Source organism: Callionymus lyra, chromosome 1, assembly GCF_982586985.1.
Source record: "Callionymus lyra chromosome 1, fCalLyr1.hap1.1, whole genome shotgun sequence".
NCBI lineage: Eukaryota > Metazoa > Chordata > Actinopteri > Syngnathiformes > Callionymidae > Callionymus > Callionymus lyra.
In genome coordinates, this window is record NC_141818.1 from 6,332,944 (window position 1) to 6,346,519 (window position 13,576).

Here is a 13,576-nt window from a genome sequence, read left to right on the forward strand (position 1 = left end):
CTCTGCTGGCAGGAGGTAGAAATGCAGTAAAAGTGGGTATTTACCATGTAACACGTTTGTAATTATACATTTGGATAAATTGGATTTTGAGAGTGAGTTAAATCATTTAAAAATAATACTAACGTGAATTAGTTTTTTTGACATCCCCTTTAAAAAGTACTTTTTTTTTCTATATTAAACAAAGTGACACCTAATGTCCTTTTTCTTTGGCAGCTTCTCTTTGTGACATTCTTTCATATCACCCTCCCCAGAACACACAGCTAAATTATTAAAATATCTTTAGAAGATAAAATCACTTTTATTGAAAACAAAATGTAGTTAATACTAAAAATGAAGCTCATTGTAGGGAAAACCACAAATAACAACATGACACGATCATATATAAAGATTCTTTAATCATGATTGTTGCCAAACATATGATTTAAGGCATTTACAGTATAAAAAAGCAACAGCCGGTTGTTATATGTGTCTTTAACTGGATACAGCAGGAACAAACAAGCAGCTTTCATAAAGTAACAATGAGTAAACTGTGTAAACAAAGTTCATATTCAACATTATTTTCAAGTAGAGACGATGCAGGTGAGGTTCGGGGGAGAGAAGAAGGCCGAGCCGCTGGATTTGGAACAAACCCCTTTTAGGAGTGCTCATAGGAGAGGCAGTTTAAGGATTACGGTCAAGCACAATGTTTTGATGGAGGCTGTAACAACGTCTGACTGTCTGACCAGTGAACCACTTCTCCATGTACTTCTCAGGTTGTTGCCCGACAGCATCTCTCACTCAACCCCAGGGGTAACTTTTAAGGCTCTTGCCAAAGTATTCCAGTCAAGATAAGTAATGCTTCTTCCCGGTTCCCAAATCACAAGATCAAAAATGAGAGGTTGGCGAGCGCATGAATTGATTTTGTGGGGTCTCCCCTGCTAATGTTGGGAAGTTGTCCACTCAGAGCGGAATGAGATCAGTTTGAAAGATGAGTTTCAGGAAAAATGTGACCAGAAATGTTGCTCATGGGCTGTGGTACCAAATACCACATAAGGATCAAATACGGTCATACATTTCTTCATTCTACAAACAAAGGTTGAAACAATTGTTGAATCATTGACTCAAGATTCTGAGAGGAGGTTTCGTCATGTGCACATCCTATATTCCCACAGAGACTCCATAACTCCACAAAAAATGGACAATTGTATTACAATTTGTAACGTTCCAATTGTGTAGATCTTCTCTATGCTTTATGCAACCAAAGGCTTGTTTGGGAAGAAGATTTAAGGGCTTTCCTGATGTCAGTGTTTAGAACAAAAACATTCAGTAGGTTTGGCGACCTAAAGGAAAGAAAGTGGGTTGTGGCGCACAACTTACTAAAAAGTAACCCAGAGAATAGAGAAATTTGCCTTCTCAGAAAGTAAAACAGGTTAATTTTAATAGATCGGAGTTTCCTTCGTACAGATGCCAAACTTCAGAGGTACCTAATGGTGGTTGCGCCGCCAAGACTATTTTATTAGTTCCCTGACCGGGAGGTCCATGTCCAAGTTTGCAAGACAAATTTGGCATCAAGGTGGAAAATAAGGATACATTGGATTAACTTTAGAGTTTGGATTTGCAGTCCAGTGAGTTACAAGTTCAATAACAATCTCCAAACGGCTGAGATGAGTCTGATGCTTGTCCAGGAGTAGACCTTGGTAATCCTACTTTAAGAACAAATCTTTAAGGTATAGTTCAACCAAAATTAAAACATATTAAAAGTTTGATTTTTGGGTGAAGTCTTCCTTTGAGGAGGGAAGGTATTGATACTTGATACTAAAAACCATAGTAAATTTGTCTGAAAAAGAATCAGAAGAGGTATTCCACACAATTCTGCCCAAAACTAATACTGACAGAAGGTAACAGAGCCTTTTAGGGGTTTTGGACATAGTTTCTGGCACCAATTAAGCACCAGCACAGTTTCAAAAGTACCAGTTTGGCACTGGAAATGGATAAAACCCCAACAATACCCATCTTTATTCCCAAGTCCCGCACTGCTACAAATAAACACATCCGGATGGAAGATGACACAAATAAAGAAAACTTATAAAAAGCAATGTTGGACATTGACGGCTGTGTTGTCGGTGATAACTCAGTGCACAAGTTTGAGAGATGGCCGCTCTAACTGCTGCTCCAACAACGATGGAGCAAAAACAAAGACGTGGAAAGCGTGAAGGTGCTCGGCCACGGTTCTGTACAGAATATCTACATCAGCGGGCTCGGACGTGGCGTGAAGGTTTACTGGCACAGAAAGACGATACAATCAACAGAGTTTACGCTCAAGTACAGATAGGTCTACAAATGAAGCTCCAGCACAATGGAGGGAGGAGGACCACTCGGATAATCATCATAAGAAGAATAATAATATACTTTTTCGCTCCTTAACTTCTCTGCTCAAATAGAGGTTCTTAGAAAAACAATCAACACTATTGGATAATGTTAGTAATCTTCAGTACATTCAGTCATATCATCATAATACACTACGATAAATGTGCGTTTTTATAAACACCACAATGTCTGGATCGTCTCTCCTTCACTGAGGTTCCTCGTCAAGATCCAGTGGTTCGTTTTTAAAAAAAAGTAGTTGCCATTCATAACAAATGAAAGTTTGTTTTCCGGCCTCTCAGCGAGGCAAAGCTTATTCAACACCATGGAATTGATGTCTGATAATTCTGACGTTCCTCACGTGAGCCGTCGTCACATGATCCTACTTCTTTCCCTCGCTGTCTGCAGAGACAAGAACAGTCCAGTCATTCCAGCTGAAAATGTGAAATTGTTCCCTCACTGACTATGTTTACAAGCTTGACATGAGAACAACGTTGCAACAGGGTTAGAGTGTTGAGCCTACCTGTGGATGAGTGACCTGACACTTGCTGACTGGAGACCAGTGACCTGGAACTTAAACCTTCAAGACACACAAACATAAATGTATAACTTCAACAACAACGATATCACTGTATGCAGGATATAAATGAAGACTTGTTGGTCTGTTCACACCTTTGTAGATGTCGTACTGTCCTGGCATCAGGCTGTAGCTCATGCCCATGTGTGTGTGATGGTGCGTGTGAAGGTGTCGGGCGAACGACAGGTGGTTACGCTCATGTTCCATCTCCTGCTCTCCCTCGGGGGAACCCTTCTCGCCGGGCTGCACCAAGACACAACAATGACTATAAGAACTTCACAACTAATAGCTTTGTAATAGACTCAGTGAGGGTATATGGCACTTTAACTCCACCCCATACTGTATGTTAGCGATTCTCCACGAATGCTCCGTTATTGCGACAGCAATAATCGTAACTTAAAGGTTAAGTAGGAAAGTAGCTCTGTCACACACACTCAGAAAACATAGCTAGGTGTGTGGTGCTCACAGCTGGTGATTTGCCATGGTACTGGTGGTTCTGCTGCAGCAGTTCCATTGCAGTGGACGAGGGCGAGTCGCTGCTCTGTTTGCTGCTCACTGCTCCTGCACGGCTAGCAGGGGTCACCTCCGACTCCTCCCTGCCCGCCGTCTTACCATACAGAGGGTAATGGAAACCTGGAGGACAGATGAATCATTGAGCCTGTACCTGTAAAAATGTCTGTTTCTTCTGTAGCTCTCCGTGTCCTTATGCCCAGTCTACAGGAAGCGGATTTTCTAGATGCAGCTGTTTTTGTACTATCTAGTTGGTTTCAAGTGTGTTGACAACAAACTCAATTGGAAATTGTTGGGCTACTCACACCCTAGTGGTTTCTGGCGTACCAAAACGATCTTTCCTCCTCCTCAAGTTTGATTAGTTAACGTGGTATTTTTCATTGACAAATCCAGATTTGACAACTTTTGCATACCACGGATGAACCTGAAATTGTTTGCATCCGCGATTTCAATATTGTGGAGTGACACGAACAGATCCAGTTTGTTGTGAACATATTTTTAGACGTAGCCAAACGTAAACTAAATTCTGTGACTGAAGAAAACTAGTTTGATACTATGGTTCTTTGGTTCTGTTGTAGTTTACCTGGGTAATTGTGGATCAGTGTTGGAGACAACCGTCTGTAGGAGCCCCCACTGCTCTCACACATGGCCAGATAGGGTTGATAGGAGGAATGCTGGTACTGGATGTAGGGTTGCGACGTCATTGGTGGAGAGACTGCCACCCGGGCACTTTGCGACTCCTCCGATAGGCCTTCTATTGACTCCTGGCTCTGCTCGTCCAGACCCTCCAGTCTGTCAGAATCCTCCTCCTCCTCCGCGTCGATGACTGGAACATCATGTGCGCCGTGAAGTCTGTTTTTTTTGCCATCACAGCCGACACCTCCTGCTCGCTCTGACATGGCGACCTTGGCTGGATCCATAGCGGCTCCCCATTCCTTTACTCTTTCTGCGTCATCCTCGTAGGGGTCTTCTTCGTGCTGCTCAGAGTACTTGCTGTGAGCAAGACGGTGAGTCCATGCTGGGCTGTCTGAGGACTAGATTGATGAGGACAAGAGTTGGTGCTAAAGTTGAAGTGTTTCCCCTATACGTCTTTGGTAACAGTGGTGGGTGGGAGTCATTTTCAGGTCAGGTGATCAGCAGTCAATCTTTTCTTTTCCACGATTTTCACTTAAGTCTGTTTTTTTGTGACACCTGATAGACATGAGCCTTTTTTTCCACTGCTGCTCAACAACTATAGAGGAAACACTGCTTGGATGAGCAGAGCCAAAGACAGGACCGCTGTCTTTGACTCTGCGTGTGATGCTGATGAAGAATGACGGCGTTTCAGAAGCAGGCAGCCATTAGACGAGGGATGAGGATAGCATGTTGCGTCCGCCCTGATGGTATGCATCACGTGTCGCATGAGCATGATCCACTGCAAAACTGATTTTTTTTCAGAGAAAAAAACAATCTCACCTCTGGTCATGCAAACATTTCACAAAAACAAGCTGATCTGGCGCGAGCAACTGTTTGTGAAGAAAGAAACTCTGGGGATGCATTTGTAAAAAGCCTCACATATACAGTACATCAGCTGCTGAGCTTTTTTAACTCATGAAAGATTTTCGAACAATGGAGAGACACAATTAGTGAGCAGAGCAACAGCACCACGGGAACTGCATGACTGTTGTTATTAGCACCATCAGTTAGAGGTACGCGGTGTACGTAAAAAGTTTTCAAACCACACAACAAAGTTATTAAATCACAAATCAACAGCAGCGACGGCGGCGGCAGGTTAGAGACAGAGTGAGAAACTTACACTTGAAAAGGAAACATTAGAGTCCAGATCTGTCTGTTTGTTTGAGTTGTGGAGGGACGAAGATGACGAGGAGGACGGTGACTTGATATCGTCGCAGTCCTTCACAGAGAGCTGTTGCTGGTCCATGATGCCGCTGTGCACCATCTTGACCCCTAGACTCTGCCCCCTATCTCGGCTTTCATTCAGTTCAACGTAGGATAGGACAGGTTTGGAACAACACCCTCGTGTGCCCTCTGAGGCTTTTCCTTGAAGGGGCACCCCATGTTTACCCTCATCAAGGTCTCTCCCACCCATCCCCCGGTCACCCCTCTGCTTTCCACTTGGAATCTGTTCACAGCATTTTGGAGACATCAACAGTTTTTGGTCCACATACAGTCCTCGAGAGTATTGACCATAGTACAGTGACTGAGCCAAAGCAGTCTGGGTCTGACTCATGGCCAGCTGGAGTTGAGACTGAGGCGGACTGTCAACTTTCTTTGAGTCTGTAAAGTCATGAGAAGACGATCTGTCATTCTCTTTCAGATCTTCCTTTCTGTCTTTTCCTTTGCTGTCGTGGGAAGGGCTTTTATGGAACGCCTGCCTCTCCGACTGTGCGTACCCCTGCATGTAGTATGGCTCAAAGCCATGGTAGTATGGGGATTGAGAGTCTTTTGATGATGGGACAATGGTGGGCGGGGTTTTACCTGAACTCCCATGGTTAGAGTTTACTTCTGAAGAAACACAGGAGCCAGATTTGGATCTTATCCCATCTAAGCGACATTCGGAGGACAAACCATCCTCACCTGCATCAGAAATATCCGAGTACGCGGGGCTGTTGTTCTTGCTGTCTGGGTTCGATGCACAACCACCACTGACATCAAGCCGAGACGATGTGCCGATAGACGGGCTCGGTGCATTGTCTGTAAAGGTATAGACTTTATCAGCCTCTGCCCTGATACTGGCCATCCTGCTCTCTTGGCTTTCCCCGAGTCCGTTTAAAACATCCTGCTTGCTGAGGTGCTCCTTGAGTAAGCTTCCAGGAATCTCCTTTATTCCTATTTTGGCACCATTGCTACATTCTTCCAGTTTTACTCCACTGTCACCATTGGATGTCCTTTGTGAAGGATCCTTCATTTGTTTTTCCTTTAGCCTTCTCTTCTCTTTTTTTTTGGTTTCACTGACACAATTAACTAATGTAGCCTTAACAACGCTCGGCTCCACGATAATGTTCAGCTTTGGTTTGATGGGTTTTAGAGGAAGATTTTTACTTACGAGACCTACCTGTGCCATGGAGGAGGGCTGCTGCGACATTGTTGCATCTGCCGTTGCAACAGGATACGCTGCGTTGGGTATAGCGATCAGCTTCGGAGGCGCCGGTGCTGGTGCGATCGGACGATTTGTTCTTAACTTTGACAACTTCTCTACTTTGCTGTTTGCCTTTTTGCCCTTGTCACACAACCCCCCCTTCTTGTCTATCAATCCTTCTGCCTCCAGTTTGGGCATCTCCACCATGGTGTTCCTGTCAGGTACCATGCAATTTTCCAACACCACAGTCATATTTGAGATGATTGGCAGGTTGCTCAAGTCATCAATCAACCCATCTTTGATAAGTGAGGTTCTTCTGGTTTTTGAGTTTGACGTTGGACTGTGGTCAGTGCTGAGGAGCAGTCGTCGGTTTTTCGGCGACCCCACCGTAGTCACCTTATACAAAGGAGCTGGCTTTTTGTTGCTGCTCGTGCTGTTTGTGTCGGAAAGGTCAAATGACATGTTGCTGATGGTGTCGTCACAGTCTGATAGTCGCTCTTCGCTCTCGCAATCCTTCATCGGTTCCAGGTCCGGTTTCCTCGGCCCCTCAACATCCAAGTGTGCGTGCGTTTGGTGGTATCGCAGTCCATTGATGTGCTTATAGCGTTTAGTGCAATTAGGGTGGGGGCAGTCAATGAGGATGGGTGGGGGAGTTGGTGAGGAAGCACAACGTCCACTTGGGTCCATAAAGGACGGGTCAGATTTCCCCTGTGGTGTAGATGGGGCACTTCTGGATTTGGCTCTGATCCTTTTTCCATTTCCGTTTTTAATGCTGCTAGAGGAGACCAGGGTGAGGTCCAGGTCACCGGGCAGTTTGTTCTTTCTTTTTCCAGAGAGGGAAGAAGCACCATTAGCGGGTTTCACGTCATCCACAGTGAAGAACGGAGGATTTCGGCAGGTGCTATTGATTAGCTTGAGGCTACCTCTCCGACCTTTGCTGTGTATGGAAGCCGCCGTTCCCGCAATCCCCCCACCACGACTTCTGTGCTGCGACAGGCCCCTGATTTTGGTGGCTGGACTCGGGTCGATGTAGGAACGCTCCGCCATGTTCAGACGCATCCGTTTCCCACGACCCCTTCCACCTGGCATCTCCGAGTCACTGGATGGAGATTCACAAAACCTGGACACGGAAAGGGAAGAGAAATTTAATATACAGTTTGAATCAAAAGGTACAATAATATGAAGCCTTAATATGAGGAATTGTTCCAGAAAAACCTAAAGAAAGTCTGTATTTTTTAGGTTTGTTTGAGGTTTGCAAGTCTCTCAGGTGCTGCCTGAATTCTTTCCTCATCGGAACACCTTGTAAGTGTCAGTGCCCAAGATTTATGCTGATAGCCTAGCAGCGTCCCCCAAAACCAAGCTTAAAATATACAGACTTATTTACATTATCTTAGGTTTTTCGGAACAATTCCTCATGTCGAGGCTTCAATACAAGATGGACGTTACAGACGAGCAGTTTGGAGGTATTTGGATGTTTTTAAGTGTCGTTTTGGACGAAGACAACTGAGCTCGAGTTGTAATTTTTGTCTTTAACTCTAAAAAAGGAACAGATAATCATAATCTCAAACCTTAGTCGAAATAAGGGTGAGTATAAAATGAGTGAAATTTGAATCTTCTGGGGATAACCATCACTTTCGTATCTTCACAATCGCGTCAAAAACCTCTACTGAGCCTCAAACATCAAAGACCAGACACAGATGGTTGATAACGCTTCAGCAATAGGGTCGGATTCTCATGAATCTCTCAACGGTTTCTTCTTCATAATCGATGTCCAACGTCATCCGGTCGAAGCGAGTTACGTCACAGACGTTATAGACTGAGACGCGGTCATTCTTTCCTCGTGAGAGGCTGTTACCTGAGAACATCTTGTTCCCATCGTCACCCAACTTGAACTTATGTTCCATCAGTCAGGAAGACAGATGATTATCATTCCGCTCTGGTCTCCGCTGCGCTCAGACGTCAAGGATAAAAATTGATTTAAAAAAAAAAAAAAAAAAAAAACTCTACAAAGGCTGCTTTGCTTTTCAATCACATGAACAATCCACGGACGTCTCTCCATTTGACACCGAGCCGTTTCTAAATTCTCGTCGTGTCCTGAAGTCTTGAAGGCGTTTAGTGCCTTTTTCCACTCGCCAAAAATTACTATTCACTCAAAGTATCTGCTCTGACACAACATGACTTACATTTTTCTGCTGCAGGATTTGTAGAAGCTGCACCTTAAACCCTGCGTATTTTCACTCGCTGAACCTTTTAGTTTTTCCTTAATGGTCTAGTAACCTCCGTCCTTTTTCTTTTGACCATAGAAAAGTTTAGAATCGGGGTTGTTTATAAAAGATGCCACGTTATATACTATGACTGATCCGTCAAGACAAAGAAAGAAGGGATAAAGAAAAGTTATAATCTTTACAAAATAGGCGTTTTAGAAAATATTATTAGGCAATGGGTTTTTTTCATGATACTCTATTGAAAACTCGACAGCACTTTATCTATATATTTTAATTCATTTAATTTAATATACTTTTAATTATTTCTTTTTTGGCTTCAATTCATATATTTTATTGTTTACCATAGTTATTTACTGGTTAACATATTAATTAAGGGTGTGTAAAATAAAATGAGTTTTTCTTTTCACATTGACATTTGACAAATTTCTGGCCCCTAGATGGCAGCAGTCATTAAGTCCTCCGCAGCTTAAGGAAAAATGAAATTCTGGCGATGACTGAGGACTAGAGGATACAGTCGACTCCAGCAGCTTTTAAAGCTGATAAAACAAATGAAATAAGAAGTTACGACTTTGTCAAGAGTCATGTGGTTTGTCAATTCTGCAACACCAGAGTCAAACTCGACAATACTACAAATATATCCTTGTTACTACAGTATTGCAGTGTATCGTAATATGTATTGCTTCGCCAAAATTCTTGCCACTTCCCTAGTCGAGTCACTTTCAGTAAAGTGTCTTCAATATAAATAACTTTTTTAAAATGTAAAATTAACGTGCAAATATTCACTGCTTTCGACCAGCTAAAAGAACAAGGAAACCATAGGAGATCCTGGCACTGACTGAGGATGAGAGGATACAGTCGACTCCAGCAGCTTTTAAAGCTAATGTTTGGACATATTTTGGTTTCAAAACAAATAAAATAAGCAGTTACGACTTCGTCAAGAGTCATGTGGTCTGTAAATTCTGCAACACCAGAGTCAAGTACTCGACAATACTAAAAATATATCCTTGTTACTACAGTATTGCTACGGATTGTTACATGTCACAATATATAATATAGTTCCCCCTGTATCATGATCCGTATCGTATTACCAGATTCTTGCCAATACACACCCCTGTTACAAAGTATCAGATTAATGTATAAAAACACGTTTTGTACACATTTGTGTGACAGCACTATGAAACACTATAGACAGTATACAATAATGTAGTATCTTTGACGTAGGATTTTTCACTGAATCAAGTTTTGACGTAAATCCCTTGTTTTTCCAAAAAAATCCTGTCAATGGTTTAAGATGCAAGATGATTTCTGAACCAGGCTGTAATCTTTTGAGTGTTTTTTTTATTCTATAACGGTCGTTTATTTGGTCTCCAGGAACTGCCACTTTTTGCACTCCGCACCGGCACCAAGATAACTTGAGGACCTCTTTACTCGGGCTGCTGCCCCCACGACACTAGCAGACGTTTGTAAAAGGACGGACGAGAAAAACATCAATTAAACATTTCATATTTTATCTTGGTCTCCTCGTCCATAAGGACTTTGGTTTATTTAATAGCGGCGGATGAAGGTGTATCTCATCCAATCAGCGTAATGTCGACTGAAACAAAGTCATTAAGTCGCCGCCGTCTGAAGCGTTAATTTCCATGACAACAGTCATTTCCGAGGAGGAGTAATAACCCAGACGTTTTTCCACTCCCGCGAACACGCTCTCAGGAAGCTGAGAGCAGCTCGTCCACCAATCAGAGCGCGGCAGGCTGAGGAGCTCGCCCGAGAAAAAAGACTGATGGAGAAACAAACACTTCTCTCTCTCCGGCTGATCCGACGAACAATCAGAGAGTGAGATCGACGGCGTGTTTCGCAAATCGCTTCTGGAGAAGCAGAAGAAAGTTCTGAAGGCGACGACACCTTCTGACCAGAACCAACTCAACCAAACACGGAACCAAAATGCTAAACAGAGGCCGAAGAAAAAACACAATTAATGAACAGATTCTTAAAGAAAAAAGCTAGAAATTTCCCTTAAAATATTCGAGGTTGATGGGAAAGCCCCAACCACAGAAACAGTTTTCTGGAGATGAAATCTTGTTTACCATAACCACACCCACTCTGCTGTGATTGGTCAAACATCAAGGTTTGTCAACGACAGCAACAATCCCATGAGTCTCCGCCTCCAGGGACTTGTTTTATAAACAAAGCGGGGCATGATTACAGCCGGCTGGAGGAGGAGTTAAGCCATTTGAACGTCATAATGAACTCTGCTCTCGTAACCTCTCGTTCGCCCAGATTTCAGACGGGGGGAGAACTTTGTAAAGTAATAGGCAGATGTATCTACTTTTCTAGATGAAACTTGAGAGTAGTTTAGTCCATGACGTGTCATAAGAGACACAACTATAGATATATACGAGCACTGGGTGACGTTCTTCTATGACTGGTTGATGAAAGCACAAGTGTTGGCTCAGAGAGTTTACTGAAGAACATTTAGCAGATGTGTTGCATTGTACTCATAATTTGAGTCAGGGGGGTACCTGGGGGGAGCCCAGTCGTGTTTGGTGCAGTCCAGCAAAGTTCCCACGTAGGTCCTCTTCCTCCAGGTCACGTTCACCACCAGCACCCCTGAATGAAAGAGGGAAAGTGTTCGTCACACACACTAATCCTTCACAATACATCAGTGAAATCGGATGCAGGCAATCAAAACAGAATCTCTGACGGCGTCCCTCGTCCTCACGCTGACTCAGTGTCAACGAGTGATTCACTCCTGTGCACTCTTAAACTCCTCCAAATGAAAAGCAGAGCCTTGACTCTGACGTCTTTTCAGACTGTGAGGTTGATTTTTCAGATGAAAAGAAAAGTGCCGTTGAACCGCTTCAGATTTTTTTTTTTTTTTTACATCCTGTTGGAAAAGCCTCGGCGGCTCGTTCAGCGATGACTCATTTCCTTTTTCCTCCTGCAGATCTGTTCACTTTTACCTGGAGCGGTTCAACATGAAAACACGTCTCAGACCTTTTGACATCAGGTCACATATAATATTAGATGTTAACTTGAAAAATTCTGAGCAGATTTCAAGAAGAACTTGATGTTATGAAGTTCTATCTAATAATGATTCATCGTCTCCTGTATGGCCTCTCACCGCTGCTGTTCGTGGCTCTGCCCAGAACTAGCATAAAAAAAAACCCCTTTAAAACGTGATCTAATAAAACCCATATTACAACTGAACTATCAACCTTCACGTGACTAAAGTGACAAAATATTGTATTCAACATTTGGATGTGGCGCACAGTGGTGCAGTGGTTAACTCGATCGCCTCGAAGCAAGAAGGTTGTCGGTTGACTTAAAGGTCGGGGGGAGCCAACTTGTAACCTTTCTGTGCTGGAGTTTGTGTGTCCTTCCCGTGTTGCGTGGGTTTACTCCGGGCACTCCGGTTTCCTCCCACAGACCAAAAACATACAGAGGTTTATTGGGAACTTGGGGAAAATTGTCCGTAAGTATGAGTGTGTGTGTGAACGGTTGTGTGTCTTTGTGTGCCCTGTGACAGACTGGCGTCCTGTCCAGGGTGTCCCCTGCCTCTCAACCCCCCCGCATACCCCATAAGCGATAAAGGTACAGAAAATGAATGAATAACAGAATGTTCTAGGGATGCTAAGTAAGCTAAGCTAACAGCAGTTAGAACAGGGGTGGGCAATTTAAATTCTTCAAGGGCCACATTCAATTCTGTGAATGTTGTTAGGGGCCGTCAAGCAAAAAGAAAGACGAAAACAAATCCCTAAAAAAAAAAGAACATTCGTCATTAGGCCATGATATTTATTAAGCTTAAAAAAGCTGCAATTTTATTCTTTTATGATAATTAATACAAAATACATTTGTTAATCCATTAGAACCATTTAAACATGATCATACTTTGACATTACCAGGGCCGCATAAATACAGTCAAAGGGCCTCATGTGGCAGATCTGGGTTAGAACTATTTATTGGAGGGCACCCCATTTATCAATATTTTTATTGGAACATTTATTTATTCATTGATTTAATTGTTTTCCTTTTTAAATATAATTCCACAAGCGCCTTGGCATATAAATCTGATTGTTTTTGTGGATTTACAACTATATATATATATATATATACTATATAGCTATATAGTTGTAAACAGTTTGTGTATTATAGATAACCACATTTTAAAGAAATGACTTTAATAAAATAATACACATTTCCAAATAAAAAACAGGAACGTAGATGTGACCAAAAATAGGCGGCATCAGAAGAAAAGATGTTGCAGTGTGAAATAAGAATTCATCCCAGCACCATGTTGAATTATTTATACAATTCCGAGTGACTCTTGGTCCGCAGGATGAAAAGGCGGCAGTAAGACGGCGCTTTATTGGCTCCTTAAACGTCGTGTTTTTGAAGGACGTAAAATGTAAATGCACAAAAACGGATTCCCAGACCGTCTCTCTCTCTCCTGCCAGCCCGCGAGACTCGAGCCAATCACCGTCTGATTGGACCTCGTCTGATGCCGGGAGGCCTGCGGGGAGGAAGACGAGCTCGTCCTCATCTCTTTCCTCTCCGCTCAATTAAAATTCATCTTAATTAACATGCAACCGGCATCCAAGCCTCGCATCCACAGAAGAGTGGGCTCCGGTTATCACTCCACCTACACAACGATAGTCCCCGAGCGGCAGGAGAGCTCCTTCCACGTCACTTCTTTATCACTCTTTGTCTCTCGGTTCTTTTTTTTTTTTCTCCATCCTTCCATGTCTCGATGACTTTGACATTGATGCTTTTTTTTTTTTTTTCCTTCCCGCCGCCAACTTCTGACGATCAAAGATCACGCCGTTTTCTTTCTCGCTCCCCGCT

The 13,576-nt window shown here is 43.0% G+C and overlaps 1 protein-coding gene across 1 annotated transcript in view; it reads right to left on the bottom strand.

Moving 5' to 3' along the window:
- Positions 1-377: 377 nt before the first annotated feature.
- Positions 378-13,576, bottom strand: part of znf608 (zinc finger protein 608) — a 32,243-nt gene continuing 19,044 nt past the window's right edge. The window contains exons 3-9 of the mRNA XM_087790228.1: positions 11,254-11,341; positions 5,226-7,629; positions 4,014-4,464; positions 3,387-3,553; positions 3,016-3,163; positions 2,867-2,923; positions 378-2,745 (exon numbers count right to left, since the gene is read on the bottom strand). Of these exons, the coding sequence (XP_087646354.1) occupies positions 2,726-2,745; positions 2,867-2,923; positions 3,016-3,163; positions 3,387-3,553; positions 4,014-4,464; positions 5,226-7,629; positions 11,254-11,341 (3,335 nt within the window). The 3' untranslated portion in view covers positions 378-2,725. The remainder of the gene's footprint in view (positions 2,746-2,866; positions 2,924-3,015; positions 3,164-3,386; positions 3,554-4,013; positions 4,465-5,225; positions 7,630-11,253; positions 11,342-13,576) is intronic.